This window comes from Dryas octopetala, chromosome 5 (genome assembly GCF_963921425.1).
Source record: "Dryas octopetala chromosome 5, drDryOcto1.1, whole genome shotgun sequence".
Taxonomy (NCBI): Eukaryota; Viridiplantae; Streptophyta; class Magnoliopsida; order Rosales; family Rosaceae; genus Dryas; species Dryas octopetala.
In genome coordinates this window covers 16,978,911-17,002,539 of record NC_141370.1, presented here as the reverse complement: position 1 = coordinate 17,002,539, position 23,629 = coordinate 16,978,911, and the positions used below count along the sequence as shown (strand labels likewise).

The window sequence follows — 23,629 nt, the reverse complement described above, 5'->3', positions numbered from 1 at the left end:
TTTGTCCTGCCAGGGTTAACAAAGGAACTTCCTTATGCACTGCTATTTTTGAGTAGGCATATAAGTTTACTTGGTTCCTTTATAGTAAATAATCTCTTGTATCCACTGACCTGAGACATGCTGGAACCTTTTGAGTTAAATCCTGTCCTATGTACCCTTCTGTACTTTTCTATATATGTAAAAATTTTCCTTTTAAAATTAGTCTGTTAATACAGTAATTGGTGCAATCTTTTTATGTTTTTTATTCAGTTGGGTCAGATTGTTCCATGCTATATGTTAGTCTTTTGCACTTTTCAATAATTTCAATACATTTTCTCTTCTATTCAGGCTCAGAAAGCAGAGAGGGATGCTACAGATTTGAAAGGGACCATGAGAAAAATAATGGAGTTTCTTGATTTTGATTAACTTGTCCTCTCATTTTATTGTTGACCATGTCCGCAAATTTTAGTGCGGCTGTGACCCAAGATTTTCACCTCAATAGAATTGCGAAGGACTCATTCACGAAGGCGGGAAATGAAGTGGAGTTTTGGGTCTCATAGAGTTGATGTTGATGTTTCCTTAACTCAAGTGTTTTATGTAGATTTAATTGATATGTGCAACCATGTGGTTGGGTCTACAGAATTGGTTCAGGATTTAGATTTGCAATTGCTTCTCTGTTGAACATGACTTGTTTTGATTTGCCATGGGTGTTATGGAGCTTCATTTTTTGAGGGCACAGTCAGTGTCATTTCTTTTGTAAGATGGTCATTCCTCTTAAATCCACATAATATTTACATGCAACAAGTATCACCTTATACTGACTATACTGCATTATGCTACTATCGCATGCTTATATTAAGATTTGTATCCGCCTGTCCAAGCCAAAAATGAAATTGGTTTTGCAGCATGGGTGCAATATTCTGAAAAAATAGGAGTCGGGTTGTAAGTATTTCCCTTCCAACCCTCTACTAAGTGATGAAAATAAGAGATTTGTATATCAAATATAGGATTCATTTTTGCTGACTTTTCACCTATCAAGGAAAATCATATCCTTCCATTATACAAATTCTTCCATACGTGAAAGGTATATCAAGGAAAATGATATCCTTCCATACGTGAAAGGTGATAGTGAGTATTATCACCATAGTGGATGGATGACATGTGTCATCTAATCATTTTTTTGTGACACGTGTCAAGGAAAAATGGACTCATCAAATATATGCGACTTCTCACATATCAAGGAAAATCATATCCTTCCATTATTAAATTTGAGTACCAAATCCAAGAAATTTCACATGGTAGATTAGATCATCAAATCTGAACTCTTAAACAAGCTTTTCATTTAAGTACGTGATTTGAAGTTTGAACAATCCACAGTCACTTCAAATCCATAACATGTAAACAAACATTGAACTAATACAATTATAAGATTACTGCAGCAAAGGCTTATGCTTGATCAGGGAATGTAAGCAACGATATAAGAGGCTGGCTACTAGGAAAGCGAGAAACAAGCTCCGAGCGTTTTGCCAACTCAAAGTCCTGGAACTGAAAGGCAGGTGCACAAGTGCATCCCACAAGAGAGTAGTGGGTTTCAGAATCCCTTGGAGCAGCTTTGACCAATGCCCCATCTGATGAAATGCTGAAGTCCTTTGTTGGAAATGCACCAAACCATATATTTGGAGGTACTGTGTACTGGGGTTGCTGATCCTCTCCAATCAAATTGGGTCCAAGGCAGGTTAATTTCACTTTCCCATCTTTGTCATTCAACTCCAATACCTGATAAAAAGTCTGACTGTGTTAAAAGAAGAGAGGGCAGGCAAGATAAAGAAATGCAGTGTGGATTCTTTATCTAGAGCTCAAATTCGGGATCCAGTGTGGATTCTTTTGAAATGCAAATTTAGGCAAGATACATGATCATCACAAATGTATGAAGATACTTTGTGCTAGAAGATGAAACAAAATGCAATAATATATCAATAAAGTTAACATGAATACAGCTTTTCATTTGTCTAACTGTTTTATCTTTTGCCAAAACCATTTTAGGCAATTGCAACTGCAAATTAAATAAATTTTGCCACATTTGTCTCACATATACAAACATGCATGTATACAGCTTTGTTTGTATCTTCTTACTGTTTTATCTTTTGCATGGCATGTCTAAGCTCCCAAGCCCAGGGAGAAGCGATCGTGACTCGTAGTGAGATGGGTGGCCAACTTTAACATACAACATAGCTATTGAACATGGAAATGACTATAGAAATGGCATGTGAATACATCACATGATATCTTGAAATGACTATAGAAATGGCATGTGAATGCAGAGTATGTTGATCTTTCAATGTTTGAGCCATGACCGGAGTGGAGTGTACCGTAATAGGTTCTCCCACATAAAAATGCCAGGTTTCTGCACATGGTATACGATGAAGGCGTGACACATTCCCAGACGGCAGCAAGAAGTAAATACATGAACTGACAGGGCGCTCAACCTTGTCTGCAGATCAGCCACACTTCTCTTAGTAACATAAATGGTAAAAAGAAAATAGTTTAGCCAAGCAACATTGACAAGCTCTGTTGCTAATTCCATCAGACTCCATCTATCCATATTTGTATCACTCTGTTTTTAGCAAGACAGGAAGGTGGAACCAAAAATTCCCATACATAACAACAGGGCTGCAGTGTCTTTACCTTTTTTAACAAAAATTCCTTTTGCTACATTTTGAATTCAAAATGGGTCCATTTCGAATTCAATTGTGCATGATTGCATGAACGAAATATGTTGAATGGACACCATTGGTGACTTGTAGTATGATTTAAACTAGGTTCCTACATCCCACATATGAATTTTGAATTGGGGCATTAAATTCCAATCCCAAGAATCCAATTTCAAACAACTAAAATGCAGATATAACACAATCAAGCTAACTATCCAGCATTCATTCCATGTGAGCTTAGTCATAACTTTCATTCAATATATTTTCCACAATCTAAATTCAAGATCCAAATGCAGATAACAATAAAAACCCAATAATAAATAAATGTCAAAAGTCAGATCAGTGACGAGGACTTACAGTCTGGGGGAAGCTGACACAAGGGGAGGACTATGGATGTGTCTCTGAAAGTTTCAGAGTAAAACCCACCTTCTGGGTGAGGATTCAGTTTCAGTTTCTCTACTATCTCTTTTGCAGAACCCATGTCCGTGTCTGTGATCTGTCTGTCTTCCTCGGATGGTCAGATGAAACTCTCTTAGATTCACTTCAGATTGGTGTTTGGTATATTATTCTATGGATGGCAAAATCCCCTGATTAAGCGGGTATAATAAAACCATCCACATCCCCGCCCCGCCCCGTATTCCCGTTTTATAAAAATATTAGATTATATAATTATATTTTAATTTATTATCTTAATTTTTGTTAATATTTTTAAAATTTAATAATATTTTTTTATGATTTAGTGTTATTATAATATAATATGATAAATTTTAATGTATTTCATCTATTATATTATATATTTATATTAATTTGGTATGTTATTAATAAAAAAAATTATTTTTTTAAAAATAATAGGGGCTCCGAATACTCCCGATGGAGACCCAATTACCCTGAGGGGCGGGTATGGTATTGGCAAACCCACCCCGAACCCGCCCCATTGCCATCCCTATTTGGTAACAACTAACAGCATGTATAATGTCTTTTTGCTATATGTTATATTTAGCATGACTTTTAGCATTTAATAATAATTTTTGTGTTTTTTGCTCTAATGGCACAAAAGTTATAACTATATATTTATATATTTATATTTTTAATATATTCATATATATCTTTATAAATTAAATTTAATATATTAAATTATTTTAATAATTATATCATTATAAATATTTTAATGAGATCTTTAATATGAGCACAATATTAAATATATTTAAATATTATTATTTTAATACTTAAATTAATATTTTTGTATTTTTCATATCAAAGTCAAATTTAGAAATTGTAAAATTTGAATATATGAACAATCAACCCATGACAGTTGCCCATCCCCATGCCTTTTGCTGCAACCGGCCTTTTCCATTCATGTGAATATCTTTTCTTTTCTTTCTCCTCGTGGGACCCAACACTTTTTCAACCAATCACTTTCTTTCACTTGGTTTTTTATTCTTTCTTTACCCATACTTTTCAAATGATAGATCCACTTTTTTCTTGAGCTCTTCAGTAGAAATTGCTAAATTTTCTGCTATATATAGTGAAAAATTTAGCAATAGCATAACAAATGCTAAATTTAGTTATATCATTGTAGTGAGCTTTTTTATCAATTCTACTATATTTAGCATATAGCATAGTATTTAGCCATGTCATTGTACATGCTCTAACATATAGTAAGTTTGGTTACTGTATGGGTATGGGTATGGGTCCAGAACTGAACACAACGACCCATATAGGTATAGGTTTTAGGCCTAGGCCACCTTTGGATCAAAAGGCCTCTTGCATTAGCCTCATAAATTTTGAGAGTGCTGCTATTTGTACACTTTTTTTTTTCTTTTTGCACGCCTTTTTTTTTTAAAGAAAAAAAAACCAAAGTGAAAAAGACACACACACCTCCTCTCTCTCTCTTTCTCTCTTTCCCTCTCTCCATTTCTTTGCAAACATACCCTTTTCCTCCACCTCATTCTCCTTCCCCCTTCCCAGACCCACCAACCCAGCCAAGCCTGACTCACCCCTCCTCTTTCCTCCCCTTGCCACCCCTTCCTTCTTCCCCTCCCCCCGTGACCCACCGCCTCTGCCAAACCCGACCGCTGGCCTCCAGATCAGAAGCTTTTGTTGACCTTGCCGGCCTCCATTTCCATCCGGCCAAGGGGCTGGGTGAGTGAAAGAGAAAGTGAAAGGGAAGAGAAAAGAGAAAGGGAAAGAAAAACAGAGAGAGAAGGAAAAGAAAGAGAAAGAGAGATGGAAAGGGAGGAGGAGGTTCGCCAGTGACGAATCAGGCGACATAGGCAGCTATGTGCAAGGTGGGTCGGGTTCTGTGGGTGTTAAAATTAAATTTTTTTTTTTTTTTGTAAGGGTAAGGCTGCTGGGTTGAAAAGCCAAAGAAAGGGAGGGAGGAGAGAGAAGGAAAGAGAGAGAGGTGGGGTGGGTGGGTGTGTTTTAGAAGATGGATATTTTGGTAATAAAATGGGTGTGCAAAAAGAAATTCCAAATTTTAGAATATGGTAAGGGGTGTGTTAGCAGAAAACTGGAGAAAATAGTGTGCAAAAAGAAAAAAAAAAAAAGGTGTGTAAATAGCAGCACTCTAAATTTTTTGGTATAACCATCACACCGCCATGTAATATAACGAATCGAGGTATTATCCCTTATATAAGTGATATGGGTGGGTATTATTAATAATAGAGAAAATTAGACTTAGGTCCTTTAGAAAAACAGTTTTTAGATAGAGACCGAGGGCAGGGGCGGATCTACAATGGGGTCAATGGGGTCAATTGACCCCATGAACCCAGAATTGCTGGGCTGGAGAGAAATTTTTGACCCCATGAACTTACTGGCAGCAGTGGCAGGCAGAGGGGCAAGAGCAGCAAGTGTTTGTGAAAATGGCTAAGAGAGAAATGAAGAACAGACTGGTGAGGAAGATGAAGGTGTAAACTGTCACGTGAGATGCGTATGTTGTTTTTTGAATTCTAAACTTGCCAAAACGACGTCGTTTTGGCAAGTTAAATAAACCAAGTCTGAGTACCAGCCAGCCACACACATGACAGAACGACAGAATATTCAGAAATTGAAAGTCTGAATTCTGAAACCAAAGTAGTGTCGCATTGTCGCCCCTGCTCCTCTACCCGCGCCGCGCCGACGCCTGCTGGCCTTGTTCTGCTCAGTTGCTCGGCTATTTCTCCCTCGCGACGCGACGCCCCTGCTCCTCTACCCGCATCGACGCCTGCTGGCCCTGCTCTGCGCCTCTGCTCGGCTGCTCAGCAGTCCCTCGCGACGCGACGCGACGCCCCTGCTCCTCTACCCGCACCGACGCCTGCTGGCCCTGCTCTGCTTGGCTACTTCTCCCTCGCGACACGACGCCCCTTGCTGGCCTGCTCGCTGCCTCACTTCGTCGTTCGACGACCTGCTCACTTGCTCAACCTGCTCCCTCGCCGAGTCGCGACGCCTCTGGGTTCAGTAGATTTGCCCCTGCCTGGGTTAGATTGGTTAGTTATTTTACTTAGTTTTATGTTAATTGTTAATCGGGTATTTTAGTATTTGGGTTAGTTTTGTTATTGGGTATTTGGGTTAATTTGTTTAATTGTTTAGTTTGTTAATTGTTAATTGGGTATTTGGATTAATTGGGTTAATTGAGTTAATTGGTTAATTTCTAATTATTAATTGTTAATTGGGTATTTGGGTTAATTGGGTTAATTGGTTAATTGTTAATTGTTAATTGGCTATTTGGGTTAATTAGGTTAATTGGTTAATTGGTTAATTGTTAATTGTTAATTGAGTATTTGGATTAATTGGGTTAATTATTAATTGTTAATTTGGTATTTGGGTTAATTGGGTTAATTGATTAATTGTTAATTTAAATTTCAAACAGAAATAGTCATGGAGAGGTATTTTAAAAGAAGATTTGGTGAGAGTTCGTCATCTTCTTCGACACCAAATGATAGTATTGAAGTTGAAAGTTCAAAACAAAGTGAGCTAGATGCAATTTTGGCGAACCTTCCTGCAGACCCTGGACTTCGACCTCCAATGTCGAATTATGATCCTAATATTCGAGATCAAGTTCGAAGAGCTTATCTACAAAAGGGTCCGTGTCAACCTAGAAATCATACATTTCCACAATCAATGTTTGGAGGGTACGCACGACGTTTTAGCCCTCTTTGGTTTAATGAGTTTCCTACTTGGTTGGAGTATAGTATAACTAAAGATGCTGTATTTTGTCTTTGTTGCTATCTCTTTAAATCAAATTTTGAACAAGTGGGTGCGGATGCCTTTACTGGTGAAGGTTTCTCTAATTGGAAGAAAAAAGATAGACTGCAAGTTCATGTTGGAGGCCCGGGTAGCGATCATAATATTGCTTTTCTGGATTGTCAAGCTCTAATGAATCAGAGGCAACATATTGAATCAGTTATCATCAAGCACTCATCTAAATCTCGTACTGACTATCGCAAGCAAATGACTGCAACACTTGATTGCATTCGATTTTTATTGCGACAAGGTCTTTCTTTCCGTGGCCATGATGAAACAAGAACTTCAAAAAATAGGGGAAATTTTCTTGAGCTCTTGCAATTTCTTGCTGATCATAATGAGAGTATTAAGGCGGTTGTGTTGGAGAATGCTCCTAGGAATCTACAATTAACCGCACATGATATTCAGAAAGATATTGTAAATGCAGCTGCAACTGAAGTCATTAATGCTATTATTAGTGATATTGGAGATGCATTATTTTCTCTTATGGTTGATGAATCGCGTGATGTGTCAATAAAGGAGCAAATGGCAGTTGTGTTTCGATATGTGGACAAAAAAGGCCAAGTAATTGAAAGGTTTATGGGCATTCAACATGTTACTAGTACAACTGCACTTTCATTAAAAGAGGTTGTTGATCTATTATTCTCTAGACATGGATTGAGTATATTCAAGCTGCGAGGACAAGGATATGACGGAGCTAGTAATATGCAAGGTGAGTTTAATGGTCTTAAAACTCTTATCTTGAATGAAAATCCATGTGCCTTTTATGTTCATTGTTTTGCACATCAACTTCAACTAGCTCTTGTAGCCGTGGCAAAGAATCATATTCAAATTGCCACTTTTTTTGTCTTGGTGAGTAGAGTGGCTAATGTTGTTGGGGCTTCATTCAAGCGTCGTGATTCACTTAGAGAGAAACAACGACTTGAAGTTATGGAAGGTATTCAAAATGATGAGATTCTAACGGGGCAAGGTCTAAATCAAGAAACTAGTGTCAAACGTCCCGGTGATACACGTTGGGGTTCACATTATGGTACTTTGCTAAGTATGATTTCTATGTTCTCATCTATAACTAGTGTGCTTGAAGATATTGTTGAGGATGGATTAAGTGTTGATCAAAAAGGTGAGGCAAATCTTTTGATGGAGTCTATGCACTCTTTCAATTTTGTTTTTTGTCTATTTGTGATGAAAACTATATTGGGAATCACAAATGATTTGTCACAAGCATTACAAAAGAAAGATCAAGATATTGTGCATACTATGATCTTAGTCAATGTATGCAAGCAACAATTGCAAGTAATGAGGGATCATGAATGAGATACTTTGCTTGATAAAGTTTCTTCTTTTTGTGTGAAGAATGATATTTATGTTCCCAATATGAATGATGCATTTGTTCCTCAAGGAAGATCACGACGTGGAATGCAAGAAATTACTAACCTTCACCATTATCGTTTCGAGCTCCTTTACACTATCATTGATATGCAACTTCAAGAATTAAATAATCATTTCAATGAGGTAAGCACAGAGTTGCTTATTTGTTTGGCATGTTTGAGTCCGGATGGTTATTTCTCTGCTTTTGACAAGCAAAATCTACTTCGTCTTGCTCAATTGTATCCGAATGATTTTTCTGACAAAGAGCTCTTGGCACTTGAAGATCAACTTGGGACTTATATTACTGACATGCGAATGAGTGGTGACTTTTCTCAAGTGAAAGGAATTGGTAATCTAGCAAAAAAAATGGTGGAGACAGGAAGAGATAAATCATACTCATTAGTGTACTTGCTTTTGACATTGGCTTTGATTTTACCAGTTGCGACTGCTTCAGTGGAGAGAGCATTCTCAGCTATGAAGATTGTGAAGAATCCACTTCGTAACAGAATGGGAGATCATTGGATGAATGATAGTTTGATTGTGTACATTGAAAAAGATGTATTTGATAGTATTGATAATGAGGCTATAATGTTGCGTTTTCAAAGTATGAAAACACGTCGTGGACAATTATAATTTGTAATATTGTGCTATTTTCTATGAATGAAGTTTTTGTTCATTAATATTGAAGAGTTTTTTCCTACCGAAGATAAATATTCTTGAGCTTCTTAATCTTGCCCCCATAGCAGAATGTTTCTGGATCCGCCACTGACCGAAGGTGTTTTAAAATTTATAAGAAAATCCTTTTAATTCATAATAATTTATAAGAAAATGATTTTAATTCATAATAAAATCCTTTTAATTTAGAAGAAAATCATTTTAATTCATAACAAAGTTATTCCCTAATTTGAAGGGTATTTCCCCCTATTTGAAGGATATTTCCCCTCCTATGGTGTAGAGTGGGCTTTGTAGAGGCTATATGTTAGGTTTTAACTTCGAGATTTTAGGCGAAGCCCAAAATCTTGGAGTTAAAATCTAACATAAAGCCGTCAAAGAAGAAAAATAAAAAGACTTAATTAAAAACCCTAAATCACTACCGATCTTAGTCTAAGAAAGACTTATAAAATAGACTGTACTCTAAGTCTCCCTTAATAATATATCATACAAGTATAAATTTGCCGTCCACCTATATTATAACACGTAAATTAGTTCATCATGGTGATGTTGCGATTATATCCAATAATTATTTGGCATGGACTAAGTTGGTTTCTAAATGACCCTTGTTATTATTTTTTCTCTTTCTAGTCAAGCGATATTTTTTTTATTAGTCGTCTAACAGAAATTAATTGAAACTAATTAAGTGTTACTAAATCATAATGGTTATTGGTCGACTATAGCGATCTTAAGGAGGTAACCTCAAATTCACAACTTCAAATAAATGGGTAAATGCTCTTTAACTATTAGAATTTAGAACTACAAGCAACCTTCTTATTTCTTTCGATCTATTTTAGTATTCTTGGCACTTATATAGCTCTTTCCATTTTAGACGTGCTATGTCATCTTAATTCTTAATTATCATGGGTATAATTTTTCGATTTTGCTCACTGCATGAGATGCTTACAAGTGACAATTAACCTGTCTGTTGGAAACAATATATTTTGAACATCTTGAAAAGTCATTGAATAAACTCACGTAATACATGTATATTGTATCAATGTATGTCAAGGCACATGTATGTACGTACATGAACGAATGTCTCTGTTAGTATTCCTAGAAAAAAAAATTATTATGGTGAACTGAAGATACCTATGTTTATATACAACTATTTAAAAAGAAAAAAGAAAAAGAGAGAAAAAGAAAATGGGTGTCACTCTCATCAGGAATTAGATGAGAAAACTAAGAACCAAAACTTCCTCCAGAATAGTGATATATAATTTATTCAGTATATTCACTAAATTCCATTTCTTCCTTGTTGCACCCCAACACTCTCCTACCCTTTTTTTTTTCTCACCTATAGTGGCAAGAAACTCTCCTCCAGAATAGAAATATGATCAGTTTTTTATTTTAGTATTTGCACTAAATGCCATTTTTGCTTCTGTGGCCAAGACCCAACAAGGGGCCAACACTCACTCTGCTGCATTGCATAGGCCCTTTTTAATTTCTCAGCTGAAAGACCCCCGTTTGTATTTTGAAGTATATATAGCAAGCAAGCACATTAGCATATATGCATATATGCATGCATGCATGCCTCTCTCTCTCTCTATCGATCTCAAACTTGTACCTCTTTTATCCTCCTGATGGCTTCCACTATATCAAGCCGTTGCACAGGATCACTCTCAGTGCAAGCAGCTCCAATTTGGAGGATCTGCAGCATCTGACCCACTGAATCTCCGTCGTCCTTTGCTATCTCGGGGTCGAGCAGTTCTTCTTCCCTCTGCTCAGACATTGCTGAATGCACCCACTGCACCACATCCGTCCCACCTTTGCCATTGCTCAGGTACTGAGAAGGGAACTTCCCTGTCAGGATTTCAAGGATGACCACTCCAAGACAATAAACATCAGACTTTGGAGATATCTGCTGCTTCTCTAGGTACTCCGGGGTTCTAAAGGCAAACATTGATTGTGCTCCATAGTTGGGGTTGATCAGTGCATTGAAGGCATAGTCATTGAGGACTGGTTCGTAGTCTTCGGTTAGAAGCACATTGCTGGACTTGAGGTTTCCATGGGGCAGGTCATAGGATGCAAACTCAGTATGCAGGAACCCCATCCCACAACCAATTCCTTGGATGATCTTCAAACGTGTTGGCCAATTCAGCTCAGAGTGGCAAATTCCACGATCACCTGCAAAATGGTCACATGACCAAAACTAGTTAGAAATCTATTCTCCACACTTAAAAAATGAATTGTGCATTTCCCAAAAAACTTAATTGAATGAAAGTTTTTCTTAGTTTAACCACGAGATTCGAGATTCCAGGCAGACAAGAATTCGTGGGTTTACTTGTTACATCAATTATTATGAATTATTGAGCATGAATTCATAATCAATGTGCCTAGAAATATGATAGATGATCTCTATATAGCTTACCATGCAAAACGTATAGCAAGCTCCCCTTGGGAATGTGCTCTGAGATCAACAGTTTCTCTTCTCTGCGGTAGTGGTAAGCCAAAGGTGTCAAGATGTTGGTATGGCGGAGTCTCCCAAACCTTCTCATCTCAGCCTCGAAGCCGTCTCTCCCCAACCTGTTCATCTCCCTCATCCTCTTGACCACCACAGACAACCCATTCCCCATCACCGCCTTATAAGCCGAACCCAACCCGCCATTCCCCAAAACCTCAGCCGCGGCTTTCATCAAGTCCGGCAACCCAAACACCCCCCTCTCGTCATTCACAATCAACAGCTCGCTGGCGCCATTCTTCCCGCTCTGCGAGCCCTTCTTGGAACAACTTTTTCGGCTACCAGCGATCGACGACATGGCCTCCACGCTATTACTACTCACACTGCGGGTATGTGTACTCGGCACATGAACCTCAACCATCTGATCCTGCTCATCGAAGCTGTCTTTCCCAAGAACGCTGAAGTCACCGTCCCTGCGCCGCCGCCTCGCCACCAGCAACACGTAGAGCAGCAGCAGAACCATGAAAGCAAAAATGGCCGCAATTACTATCTTGATGGTGTGTGACTTTTTTACATCATCCCCGGGGGGCCGCGACGTCGTTTGGGTTACTGGAGGAGGTGGCGGTTTGCATGGGTTGAATGGTCCGCCGCAGAGTGCTCCATTTCCTTCAAATGTGCTTTCATCGAAATTGGACAAGCTTGGTGGGATTGGTCCCTCCAGCTTGTTATTCGACAAGTCCAGGGACCGTAAATCTTGTTCCAACTCAGGGATTGTTCCCGTGAATTCGTTGTTCTCCATGTGAAGTTCGATCAGATGGGTCAGTTTCTTCAACGACCCCGGGATTTTCCCGGAGAAAATGTTGTCATTTAGGTAAACTTTCTTCAAGGAGGTCATGTGGGCGAAGAAATCGTCCGGGATTTCACCGGAGAAGTTATTCCCCGTCAGCAACAGAGACCTCAAAGCCCCGAGGGAATGGAAATCCGGAATGGGACCCGTGAACTGGTTTTTGACCAAACTGAGAGTTCGGAGCCTCGGAATGGCTTTCAAGGCCTCAATGTCGACCTTCCCAGAGAGACCCATGTTGGTGAGATGGAGACCACTGATTACCCCATTGTTGCAGATGACCCCAGCCCAGTGGGCTTTGCAGGGAGACGAGTTGGGGACCCAGTTGCCCAAGGCGCCGCCTTTCGCGAACGAATTCTTGAGGTTGAGGAGGGCCTGCTCTTCGGATATGGACAAGGAGACGTGTGGGGACAAGGAGAGGACGAACAAGAAGAGGAAACCAACAGCGCCGGCCATTGCCGAGCCGGAGCCGGAGGAAATTGGAAACAACCCGCTGCCCGGAGAGAAAATTGTGGGCTTTGTTTTCTTTGCTTAATTTCCTTTTGTTCATCAATTTGGGGTTGTCAGCTTGGAGTCTACCAGATTTCACATCACAAACCCTAAGAATAGAGAATTGGGACAGAGGAAAGTGGGTTGGTATGGCCTTTGGGATTGAGAGGAAGAGAGAGAGCTGTGGAAGTTTCTTTGACCTTGTCTTCCTCTGCATGTCCTGCATTTCCGGAATAACTTCTGTCCCAAGGAACGACTTTAGGACTCAAGCTCTTTCATTATTCAATGTTCATTCACATATGTAAATATCACGTAAGCTTAGATATTTATTAGTAAAAGGGTCCACTTTATTAGTACAAAAATGTCAAATTTAATTAAATATTGAGATATGTTTCACACAATCACTCATGCGCACCTGAATAACTCCTAACCGTAGATGCATGTGAGTCCTACAATAAAGTTCATGTGCATCAATGTGAAGAAGCCTAAATTAGAGTTTTAGCCGAAAACAACAAATTGTTTAGAACAGATTCTCAACCCAATTTTTCTTTAGAGTTTGCTCAAAGCTTGTTGGATAGCACATTGGCCACCTAGACATCGATCAGTTATACTTTCACATCAAGTTGTAAGTTTGTAACAAAATGAAACTCAAATTACAGAATGGGAAGTCATGAGGTAATTTTCTTGGCTTCTTTGTATGTACAAGTTCCCTTGATCTTCTAACAGAAGAGAGTATTACAACAATGCACAGAGTTAATTACTTGCAGGCTGTTTGGTGCTGCCTTAACAAGCCTTCCAGGGGTCCTCAGGTTCCACAGCATTAGTATTGTGAAGTGAAAGCCTGCAAAAAATGAAATGTTGGAAGTTTGGAACTCATAATGAGCATATATATAAATCTTTTTCAACTCCACTAAAACATAGCATTACCGAAAATATGTTGCAGTGACCAGGGTCTGCAATATGAGCCATCAAGTTGTCAATGGGGTCTTTCCCAGTATAAATGGCTTGGAACAAGAAACCCACAAAGGCTAGCATTGCAAGACGCCCATTCTTGATCTCCTTTGTTCTCAACACCATGACAGGCTCAGGAGACCCTCTTCCCCACATAAAGGGGTCAAACCACAGCCCACCTGGGTACCCAACATCTGGCTTTGGGTTCTTTTTGTGAGGAAGCTTGGGCTCAATGTCAACACTCCCAGGCTTAATTATATCAGCCCATCTCCTACCCTCAGCCCAACCCATTAGTGCTAACTGCACCACAAACAAAGTTGTTGGGTCTGCAAAGTACTCTCGTTCACCAGCCTCATACCATGAGAAGTTCTCAATGAAGCCTAATCTTTCAAGCCACTCTGGAATGAGAATCCCTGCCACTGCAAGCATTGCCCATCTGCCATGCATCAGCTCAGCTTGTGCAAACCATTTCAGTAACTCTGGATCTGACCCTGCAATCAAAAAAAATTGTCAAATTAAGTTGCATATATATTCTATAAAAGTGTATAAATGGTCTAGAACATATATGTGCATACCTAATCCAAGTGGGTCAAAGCCAAAATCACCAGGAAGGCTGCAGTTTTAGCAAAGAAGTCAAAGCGAAACCAGAGATTATATGCTGAATTAGAAGAGGGTGTTGTGAAAGACAGTGAAATTAATTAACTCTTACCTGCCATCAAGCCACTCAGGAGGTGAACTACCAGGAAACCACAAGGGTCTATCTGGAGGGAGTGGTTCACATACACTCGACACTCCTTTTGTTGCATTTAAACGGGTTGGTCTCCCCAACATGATTGTTGTGAATTTTCCTGTGGAAAATTTCCATGCCACTATTCCCCTGTTTCTAATCAGAAACCTTGGACATTAATTAACAGGAGTGTTTGAGAAAACAATGAATCTTGAGATTGAAATTAAGAATGTGGTTGGTTTAGAACATTTTTATTACCTTGTTGGGAAGCTTGAGATTGAAGAAGAGACAATGGAGAGGGCCATAGATGGCAATGGCTCAGCCAAACTGTGCAGAGTTTGATGGCTTTGGCAAGGCTTGGTCAGGCTTCCCTTTCAGACTGTGTGACAGTACTTCTATTCCTAGGAAGATGGATAATTGATGATAGGGTCACAAGAAGGAGAATAGGAGCCAATGGCAACATGGCACGTGTTCTGGATATGAGCTTTCCTAGCCTTGTGAGTTGTGAGTCTGGTGACCGTAGGTGGAGCTTGAGGCATGGATTAGCCAAAAACTCAGCTATCAGCTCACCTACATCATCTAACCCAAAAACTCATATGCAAAACTAACATATTTTGTTATCTAAATCCAGAAATACTCTCTATACCCACTCCATAAAAAAGAAAAATAGTAAAATTATGATTTACTATCAAATTAGTATTAATTTTTTTAGTCTAGTACTAAGGGAGAAATGATTAGAGCTCGGGAACTCAAATGTAAAAAATTTTAAACGTTAGAATTATAAGTTTCGACTGTAATAATTGTTGAAAAGTACATAACCTGATAATTCATAATCTTGAGATGTACACATCGTTGTTGACCATACAATTGGAGGGGTTGAGTTGAATCTTTCATTCCATATAGGGCTAGTCATCTGCTCAACCTGCAGCTGAGTGTGTTAGGTGGTGTAGCTCATCCATTGCTTTCGCCTAGTGACCAAATGGACAGATTGATATTGTAGTTGTAACCAGTCTACTTCTTGATACGTGATACAATAATATATACATCGTCCTGCAATATTACTTCATAGTGCCGCAAAAGTGACAACCTATTCGTATTCTATTGCGTATGATAGAAAAAAATAAGTTATGGGATTAAGTTTGGAGGAGATATAAAAAATAAAGAACTCGGTTGTTGCTATATGGTGGTGTAAGTAATATACAATATATGGATGCATATACTTAGATACATTAATTTGGTTGGTATTGTTTAGATTCATAACTAAGGGTGGTCAATGAATTTGAAAAAATTAAATGCATTATGATGTGATCAAGATGTTTCTTCTTTTGATGGATACCTATTAAATAACACATTTTCAAGATTACCTAATCATAAGCCCAGATGTTTTTTTGTTTTATTAATCAAGATGTTCTGCCAATTAAAAACCAAATAAAGGTTAATTAAGTGGTGAGGGCCAATAAGGTATTAAATTACAATTAAATAGGTATAAATTTGTAATTCAAAAAACTAATATAATGACAACGTGGCCTGACCCGACACAAACACCATGAAATTTCCATGAGACCGCCTGTTAAACTGTCACTCGCAACACTCGCAACACTGCATCACTGGCCCAGAACTCACCCCTCAAATCTCAAAGTTCCAAACTTTGAGCTATACAAAAAAGAGTTCCAAACTCGTTCTCTGCTTGCTGAGACCCAAAACCCAAGCTTGCAAACCATGTCTATACGCTAATAGTCTAATCCTCTAATCCTCTTTAACCTTAACAACCTTCCCTTGAAACGCACTCAAGCTTCACTGTTTTACAAACCAAATCCACCTGACTCTGCTCACTAACATTAACATTAACGTCTCACCCAATTTGCAGATTCCCACCACCATTTCTCTCTCTCTTTCTCACACCCCCATATAGATCTTTCCCTCTATTCATTCACCAAAACAACAAAGACCCACATAGTCCATGTTATCAAAGATCAAACACACCCACTTCCCCAACCACCTATCTCCATCTCCATTCGATTTTCTGAATCAAATTGGCTCGACCCACTAGTTCATTTTGCACAAAGATCAGTGCTGTGCATTGCTGTACAATCTAATTGACCATGGTGGAGACCTTACCACTTGGGCGGTTCCACCACCAGAGGCTGGAATTGAAGCGCTGGTTACCAGCCTTCTTGTCCTCGCACAAGACCCTCTTCACCGTGCTTTGGATCGCGGCGTTCGCGTCTGTGTTTGTGTGGCAGAGGAATATTGCAGATCGGTTTTTCATATTTAGGCGAGTCTCGGTGAGAGCCATGCCGAGGCTGAGACCTGTGGCCTTCAATTTGACGGATTTTGGGGGAGTGGGTGATGGGGTTACTCTGAACACTGAAGCCTTTGAGAGGGCAGTGATGGCTATTTCCAAGCTGAGCAAGAAAGGTGGTGGCCAGCTTAATGTGCCTCCTGGTCGCTGGTTAACAGCGCCATTTAATCTCACTAGTCACATGACTCTCTTTCTTGCTGAAGATGCTGAGATACTTGGGATTGATGTAAGCTTTTTTGTTTTCTTCATTTATCTGTTTTAGTTTCTTTGTTCTTTCAAAATGTGAAATGTTGCTTGTTAGAGAAATTGTAGCTTTTGTAATCGTAGTCGTAGCAATTTTGCACCATAATGTGTATTTGCATCTGTTCCAAGTCATTTTCTATTTGAATCAGGTGAATTTTTGTATCTTTTATCTGTTTTCTTTATTTGGATATGTATAAAGTCCTCCATTTTATTTGGTAATATAGGTTGCTTAGTTTGGAAATAATGGTGGTTAAATTGTGGTTGTGGTTATTTTGTTCTGTAATGTGCTCTCTTACACTAAGATCTGTTTTATTAAGTTTCAAATGGGAAATCTTTGTTGCAAGGACTAGTGAAGTTCATTCCCTGAGTAGCTGGCATTTCATCTGGCCTTTTTCTATAAATGAAATTGGAGTGCCTAACATTTCGTTTGGGACTTGTAGTTTGATAATAATTATGCAAGTCAGTTTATTGAGATGCCTAGGAATGGTTTGAAGTTTCCCAGTGATATAATGAATGTGATTTATTTTAGAGATTTCAGATTATGTTCATGATTCCCACCATTTGTTTTACTTCAAAATAAAACATGGAGACATCCTGAATACTGCTAACGCATTTTGTTAAGCATAGGATTGTGAAAGGGACAATGGTCATATAATACTTACATTTACATGCCAAGACTAATATACAGGTTAGTAATATTATGATTCATGAGCTTTCTAATAATATGAACCCAATTAGTAAATCCCTTATAAATGTTCCTTTTACTCATTTAATTGGCATTGAGTTGGAGATAGTATTCATGCATGTTAGACATATTCTGGAATATCTGTGTCCATATCTTATTCTCTTAGATAGCTGTTGTGAAAAGCCCCTGCAATTATTGATCATTATTCTGAAAATGAGGCCTGCATATGGGTTTTCTAGTAGTAAAAAGTCCAGAACCTAGAGGTTGTGGGCTTTGTTGCAAATGTTAACTTATCACAGGGGATTGACAAACTGGAAATCACTGCATTCCCACACATGTGGACAAAATGCCTGCTTATCCCAGTGCCTCAACCTCTAGAGTAGACTTGGCATGTTTAAGCAGTGTATCAGCCAACCATTTGAATAATAATCAAGCTTTGGAGCTGTTGCACCTTCACCCAGATTTCCCTTTAAAATTTAATGTTAAACCTTTAATGAGATGCAACAACCCAGTGAGAATATATATACATGTTTACACGCTCTAACACACACACATACACATAATGGCATCATGTTAAGGATTCATACAAATTAACATATCAAAAATGTTGCAGTTTACATGGCTTTTCTAATACGCTTTGGATCTTTTAATAATGACACTGAACTCTCTCTCTTTCAGACACACACACACACACACTTCATGACAGTTATTTCTGATGCTGCATATGCTCTCTTATGTGCATGACAGGATGAGAAGTATTGGCCATTAATGCCACCATTGCCTTCATATGGGTATGGGAGAGAGCATCCTGGACCTCGGTATGGGAGTTTGATTCATGGTCAAAATCTTAAAGGTGTTGTTATAACAGGTAAGGTATTTCACCCTTTTTCTGTTGAGGTTATATATTTTGGTTCATAGCAATAGTGTTTAATTGGAAGGTCAATGTATTAGTTTAATTCAGAAGTTAATCTAAGAAGGCTTCCAATTGGATATTGCACACCAATAAAGTTTCCTAAGGTGGTGTTGGTCATTGGTGATATAGCCTTTAACCATGAATATTGCATCTGTGGAAGTTAAGTTTGAGCTTAGAGATTGTGGTTTGTGGTTTGTGACTACAGTAACTAGGTGACAGCTTTCCATCCACGATCATTTTGAGAGAGAATGGAGTATGCATATATCTTACAGTATTACACTTATGATTCTCATTGAAAATATAAAAATATGAAAAACTTCCTGCGTTTGCCAGATGTACTTAACAAAATCTCATTGTAGTATCTAAGTAAATATCGAATCTACAATTTACAGTGTCCGCTCTATCCCTAGGCTATTAAAAAATGTCTAAGGGCCCGTATTTAATAAAAAATTAGTTTTAAGTTTTATATACTTTTCCTATTAAATTTTTCTATTGAAAAAAAAGACCTTTGCATCTCCAGAAATATACACACCACTTGAAACCATCTGATATCGATGGTTTTGATTTATTTTCTGAATTAGAAGTCTTAAAAGAGGTTTTACAAATAGAAATAAACATGTCACTTGAAATAATACATGCGAAAGTCTTACATAATGAGTAAAAAAGACAATTTTCGTCACCAGCAGCTGCCGATCGGGGCAGGGATAAGCTTGTTTTATAAATTTGTAAAATTTACTTTTTCTGTGGGTCAATGAAGAAGGTAGGTCTGTCCAGTGAACTCTTGTGGACATTATTATGCTGAGGCTCTAAGTTGTAAATCTGTCTTCTTTCCAAGTGTTTAGTTTCTTTCTTGTTCTAACTATATCTATGTATTCACTGGCCAACAGGGCATAATGGTACCATAAATGGGCAGGGTCAAACATGGTGGAAGAAGTATCGCCAGAAGCTTCTCAACCACACTCGGGGTCCACTTGTTCAGATTATGTGGTCAAGCGACATTTTGATCTCTAATATAACTTTGCGTGATTCTCCTTTTTGGACACTTCATCCATATGACTGCAAGAATGTTACTATAAAAAATATTACGATCTTGGCTCCCATATTTGAAGCTCCAAATACTGATGGAATAGACCCTGGTAAGTGTGTCCTACTAAGGGGTTTCTCTTCCCCCAACTACTGACATGAGATAATGCTGTTCTGGTACTGGTGTATGTCAGTCTCTTCATTTATCTGTTTGGGATGACTGATAGCTTATGAATATGTAAATGCATCATTTGACACTAAAGAAGATATCATGAAGCAAAAAACATAAAGTGAACAGTTTAGTTAATGTTTAGAAAAGATGTTCAGAAATGTCAATTGTGTTTTTTGAAAGACGATGCTTAAACTTAAAATATAATATCATATATCACCATCATTCATACTAACTTGTTATCTTTGTTTTCGTGTATGTGTCTTTGAGAGAGAGAGAGATTCAAAATCACGATTTTTCTTGTAAAGCCTCATTTGGTACAGTACTGCACGCTCCAGCACCCACACCGCCCAAGTAACAAAATTTAATACGATTAAGGATATCATTTACTGGCCTCATCTGGCTTAAAGTCTGATGAGATAAGATTTTATGGGCACTCTTCATGCATAATTTGAGCTACAGATTGTTGGTTGGCTTTTGTAATTTGAGTTTGTGTGTTTTATTCTTATTTATTTATAGTCTAATTAATATAAAATAGCATTGATTTTTTTTTTTTTTAAACAGATTCATGTGAGGATATGGTGATTGAGGACTGTTATATAAGTGTGGGGGATGATGGGATTGCAATAAAGAGTGGCTGGGATCAGTATGGAATTACTTATGGGCGGCCATCAAAAAATATACTCATTCGAAACCTTGTTGTCCGCTCTATGGTCAGGTGAATCTTATGCTTTCTTGCTATCTAACTTGGCAGGTTTTCATTGAATGCTTGTTGCCATCTTGTGAGTAAAAAACGAGTACTTACTAGTCTTCATGATTGTATCCTGGCATCATTGTTATGCATCTTTAATCATTAAAATTTGGGAGTTCTTTTCGTGCTCCCCTAGAGTATTCCCACACTCCAGTGTCAGGTATGTATTTAACCTCCATCACTGGAGTATGGGAGGGAAACAGGGAATGTGAATGGCACTCCCCTTAAAATTGCTTGCTACCTCCGTCCAGGCATGCTTGCCCTCTAGCTCCATTTTTTTTTTTTTTTTCTCATTTGTGAGTATGGTCTTTGATTCAGAGCATAATATAATTCACAGTTGACCTGGGTATGTCTTGCCATGCCAACGCAAAAAATAAAAAATAGAAAGAAAAAGGGAAAGACATAAAAGAAGAAGATAAGGAGAAGTGCAAGTCTATCATGTGTCTGACAGGAAGGTGAGGAATGACCAATTCATCAATCTTGAGTAGAATGCTATTAAGCATTCTACCTGTATGCCCAGTGATGGGTGCCAATGCCAGCAGCAACTGCACTAGCAGTAAGGGGAACCTTTTATCTTTAGTTGATTGTCAACATGCAGTCAGGCATTGCGCACATCTGTTAGTTCACTAATGTCCTAATACTATCAGAGAATAGAACTACTATTCCTTTACTCCTCTGTCGGTTTCTCAATATGTATTGATGTTATGTCTATCAGAGAGTAACTCAAAGTTACCCTTGGCTGAAATGCAACAGTGCTGGCGTATCAATAGGCAGTGAGATGTCTGGTGGGGTTGAAAATGTCACAGTGGAGAACCTACTTGTGTGGAGCTCAAGGCGTGCTGTTCGGATCAAGACTGCCCCCGGAAGAGGCGGATATGTGCGTCACATAACCTACCGGAATCTGACATTTGACAATGTCCGAGTTGGAATTGTTATCAAGACGGACTACAATGAGCACCCTGATGAGGGCTATGATCCAAAAGCTCTTCCGGTGCTCAGGGACATAAGCTTCACAGGCATCCATGGACAAGGAGTTCGTGTGCCTGTCCGAATCCATGGGAGTGAAGAGATTCCAGTGAGAAATGTGACTTTCCAGGATATGTCGGTGGGAATAACATATAAAAAGAAGCACATTTTCCAGTGTGCCTTTGTTCAAGGTCGGGTAATAGGGACCATCTTCCCTGCCCCTTGTGAGAACCTCGACCGGTATGATGAGCAAGAAAAGTTGGTGAAGCACTCTGTCTCCCAGAACATGACAGACATAGATTATGATTTTTGAGAAGGTGAGAAGTTTTCCATATCGATAGCTCATATTTTTGGAGATCAACAACTTCAATGTCTTCAGGCAAAAAAGAAACCTCAATGTCTGCATAAAACAACTTGGGAGGATGAAGATGGAGCAGTTTATGTTAATTTTTATTTTCTTTTTCTGTGTGTTTTTCTCACTCCCATCTTTAGCTTTTTTACTACATGGAGTTGTATATACCGAAAATTTCCAGATTCACGAAAAAAATGCATAGTTGGATATTGTACAATTAAAAAATGCTCCAATCATTGCGCATTCAGAAAGATCAGGAGATCACATTATCAATGTAATAAAATATGTAGCACTCGCTTTGAATATTCATCTTTTAACTTTAAAAACATGCACACACCTGTTTTTCTGGGACAAAGTGGAGTATATTATAACAGCCCAAAAGGCAAGGTTACAAACAAAGATGGCCCAAAAGCCAATTAAACAACAACAAAAGCAAGCCACAACAACAAAAGCAAGCCCAACAAGGCTTCATTGACCAATTCCAAGTTTCTTAGTAGATAATGAGAATAATAATATAAAAACCAAGGTAGGAATTTGGTCAAGGGAATGTCCCTATATATAAACTTAAAATCCATGCCTGAAGTTGCTCAGAAGTTCTTTTCATCTTTATTTTATTATTTATTTAGTCTACTAAGAATTAATACAGGAGAAGGTTATAACACTTGACTCTTAAATGGATTTCCTAATATCATGCATCTTATATTACTGTATAAGAGAGTTAGGAAGAAAGTTGGGATATAAAGCATTTTTATTACTCATATATTAATTTAAAGCATGTGCATCAGTGCATGTAGTTGCTCAGAAATTATTTTTCTTTTATGATAGTGACATATTGGGTTCAATATGTATTAATTCACTATTAAAAGAAGTAATGGCATATATAGAATAGAATTAATCGAGGGAAAAGAGATACCACCAATAACACTTGGTTTAGTTGAGCAAGATTTTGACTTTATAATTTTATATTGATTAGTAATTTAACCCATCAACGAGTAAAATTTCGGTTTCGAGAAAATTTTCGATGAAAATTTCAACGGAAATTTTCGCGGAAATTTCGATTAAAATTTTGATTTCAATAAAATTAGACAAAAACGACGGAAATTGCTATCAAAATACGGAAATTTTGAGTGAAACTTTACCATATGTTTATTTAATATATTATCTACTACATTTATAAAAAACATTGAAGAAACCAAATTATATTGTAGGTTTCATATAATATAAGGTAAATATAATGCGCGCTGGGCAAATACTGTTAAATAAAATTAGTATAATGAATAAATGAAATTAGTATATTATTTATACTCTATAATCTATAGACTAAATCCTAATACTAAACCCTATATACTCTATATACCTTAATACTCTTTATACTCTATAATTTGTAGACTAAACCTTATGTACTCTATAATCTATATTTTATATTGTTTAGGATATGGTATAGGATATTAGTATTTAGGCCTTTTAGGATATTTTTAATTATTTTTTATATATAAATATATTAAGATTTAAAAACAATTAAACGAAACACTAAAACGGCCAAACGAAAAACCAAAACTTTTTCTTTTCTTTCCAATTGCCCAAAGTCCCCAAACCTCAATCAATCCTAAACCTTTTTCTTTCTTTTTTTTTTTCTTTTTTTTTCTTTCCTTTTCATTTGTTTTCCAAATTATTTGTTTTTATTTTATACTTAAAATTAAAGAAGGGCAATATCTTTTACCAAAAAAAAAAGGACAATATCACTCACATTGCTATGTTAATAGTCAAGAGGAAGTTTCTTGGGAACCATAATAGAAAAAAAAAAAAAAACAATAAATATA

At 37.7% G+C, this 23,629-nt stretch overlaps 4 protein-coding genes and 1 pseudogene across 6 annotated transcripts; 2 read left to right on the top strand and 3 right to left on the bottom strand.

The window, feature by feature from the left end:
• Window positions 1-1,297: 1,297 nt before the first annotated feature.
• On the bottom strand, window positions 1,298-3,266 carry LOC147285040 (uncharacterized). The gene is made up of 3 exons (XM_086243316.1): window positions 3,048-3,266; window positions 2,349-2,470; window positions 1,298-1,755 (listed from the first exon to the last, which is right to left on the bottom strand). Exons 1-3 carry the CDS (start codon window positions 3,169-3,171, stop codon window positions 1,426-1,428), a joined length of 576 nt encoding a protein of 191 aa, XP_086099442.1. The 5' UTR covers window positions 3,172-3,266; the 3' UTR covers window positions 1,298-1,425.
• Window positions 3,267-6,548: 3,282 nt separating this feature from the next.
• On the top strand, window positions 6,549-8,915 carry LOC147285039 (uncharacterized; annotated as a pseudogene).
• Window positions 8,916-10,035: 1,120 nt separating this feature from the next.
• On the bottom strand, window positions 10,036-13,102 carry LOC147285038 (pollen receptor-like kinase 3). The gene is made up of 2 exons (XM_086243312.1): window positions 11,365-13,102; window positions 10,036-11,120 (listed from the first exon to the last, which is right to left on the bottom strand). The coding sequence occupies exons 1-2, from the start codon at window positions 12,692-12,694 to the stop codon at window positions 10,549-10,551; spliced, it is 1,902 nt and encodes a 633-aa protein (XP_086099438.1). The 5' UTR covers window positions 12,695-13,102; the 3' UTR covers window positions 10,036-10,548.
• Window positions 13,103-13,255: 153 nt separating this feature from the next.
• On the bottom strand, window positions 13,256-14,820 carry LHCA6 (PSI type II chlorophyll a/b-binding protein (Lhca2*1)). Of its 3 annotated transcripts, none has more exons than XM_086243314.1 (5): window positions 14,664-14,820; window positions 14,388-14,561; window positions 14,254-14,291; window positions 13,655-14,169; window positions 13,256-13,568 (listed from the first exon to the last, which is right to left on the bottom strand). In XM_086243314.1, the coding sequence occupies exons 1-5, from the start codon at window positions 14,708-14,710 to the stop codon at window positions 13,548-13,550; spliced, it is 795 nt and encodes a 264-aa protein (XP_086099440.1). In that variant the 5' UTR covers window positions 14,711-14,820; the 3' UTR covers window positions 13,256-13,547. The 3 variants fall into 3 exon arrangements, with proteins under 3 accessions (XP_086099440.1, XP_086099441.1, XP_086099439.1); XM_086243315.1 differs by having other exon boundaries at window positions 14,388-14,555; XM_086243313.1 differs by having other exon boundaries at window positions 14,388-14,573; window positions 14,664-14,817.
• A 1,198-nt stretch (window positions 14,821-16,018) lies between these two features.
• Window positions 16,019-22,065, top strand: LOC147285036 (putative polygalacturonase). The gene is made up of 5 exons (XM_086244612.1): window positions 16,019-16,933; window positions 18,383-18,503; window positions 19,436-19,684; window positions 20,305-20,458; window positions 21,245-22,065. The coding sequence occupies exons 1-5, from the start codon at window positions 16,508-16,510 to the stop codon at window positions 21,768-21,770; spliced, it is 1,476 nt and encodes a 491-aa protein (XP_086100738.1). The 5' UTR covers window positions 16,019-16,507; the 3' UTR covers window positions 21,771-22,065.
• The last annotated feature ends 1,564 nt before the right edge of the window (window positions 22,066-23,629 follow it).

Bases quoted from the DNA above. Each gene is read 5' to 3' on its own strand.
- LOC147285038 (XM_086243312.1), bottom strand. From the start codon at position 12,694: ATGGCCGGCGCTGTTGGTTTCCTCTTCTTGTTCGTCCTCTCCTTGTCC. The intron at 11,121-11,364 runs GTAAGCTATATA...ACCATTTTGCAG, and splicing joins CTTGCTATACGTTTTGCATG to GTGATCGTGGAATTTGCCAC.
- LHCA6 (XM_086243313.1), bottom strand. From the start codon at position 14,710: ATGGCCCTCTCCATTGTCTCTTCTTCAATCTCAAGCTTCCCAACAAG. The intron at 14,574-14,663 runs GTAATAAAAATG...TTAATGTCCAAG, and splicing joins ATCTCAAGCTTCCCAACAAG to GTTTCTGATTAGAAACAGGG. The intron at 14,170-14,253 runs GTATGCACATAT...TTTTGATTGCAG, and splicing joins CTTTGACCCACTTGGATTAG to GGTCAGATCCAGAGTTACTG.
- LOC147285036 (XM_086244612.1), top strand. From the start codon at position 16,508: ATGGTGGAGACCTTACCACTTGGGCGGTTCCACCACCAGAGGCTGGAA. The intron at 19,685-20,304 runs GTAAGTGTGTCC...TTTTTTAAACAG, and splicing joins TACTGATGGAATAGACCCTG to ATTCATGTGAGGATATGGTG. The intron at 20,459-21,244 runs GTGAATCTTATG...GAAATGCAACAG, and splicing joins GTTGTCCGCTCTATGGTCAG to TGCTGGCGTATCAATAGGCA.
- LOC147285040 (XM_086243316.1), bottom strand. From the start codon at position 3,171: ATGGGTTCTGCAAAAGAGATAGTAGAGAAACTGAAACTGAATCCTCAC. The intron at 2,471-3,047 runs GTAAGTCCTCGT...GCTGATCTGCAG, and splicing joins GTGTCAGCTTCCCCCAGACT to ACAAGGTTGAGCGCCCTGTC. The intron at 1,756-2,348 runs GTACACTCCACT...ACTTTTTATCAG, and splicing joins ATGTGGGAGAACCTATTACG to GTATTGGAGTTGAATGACAA.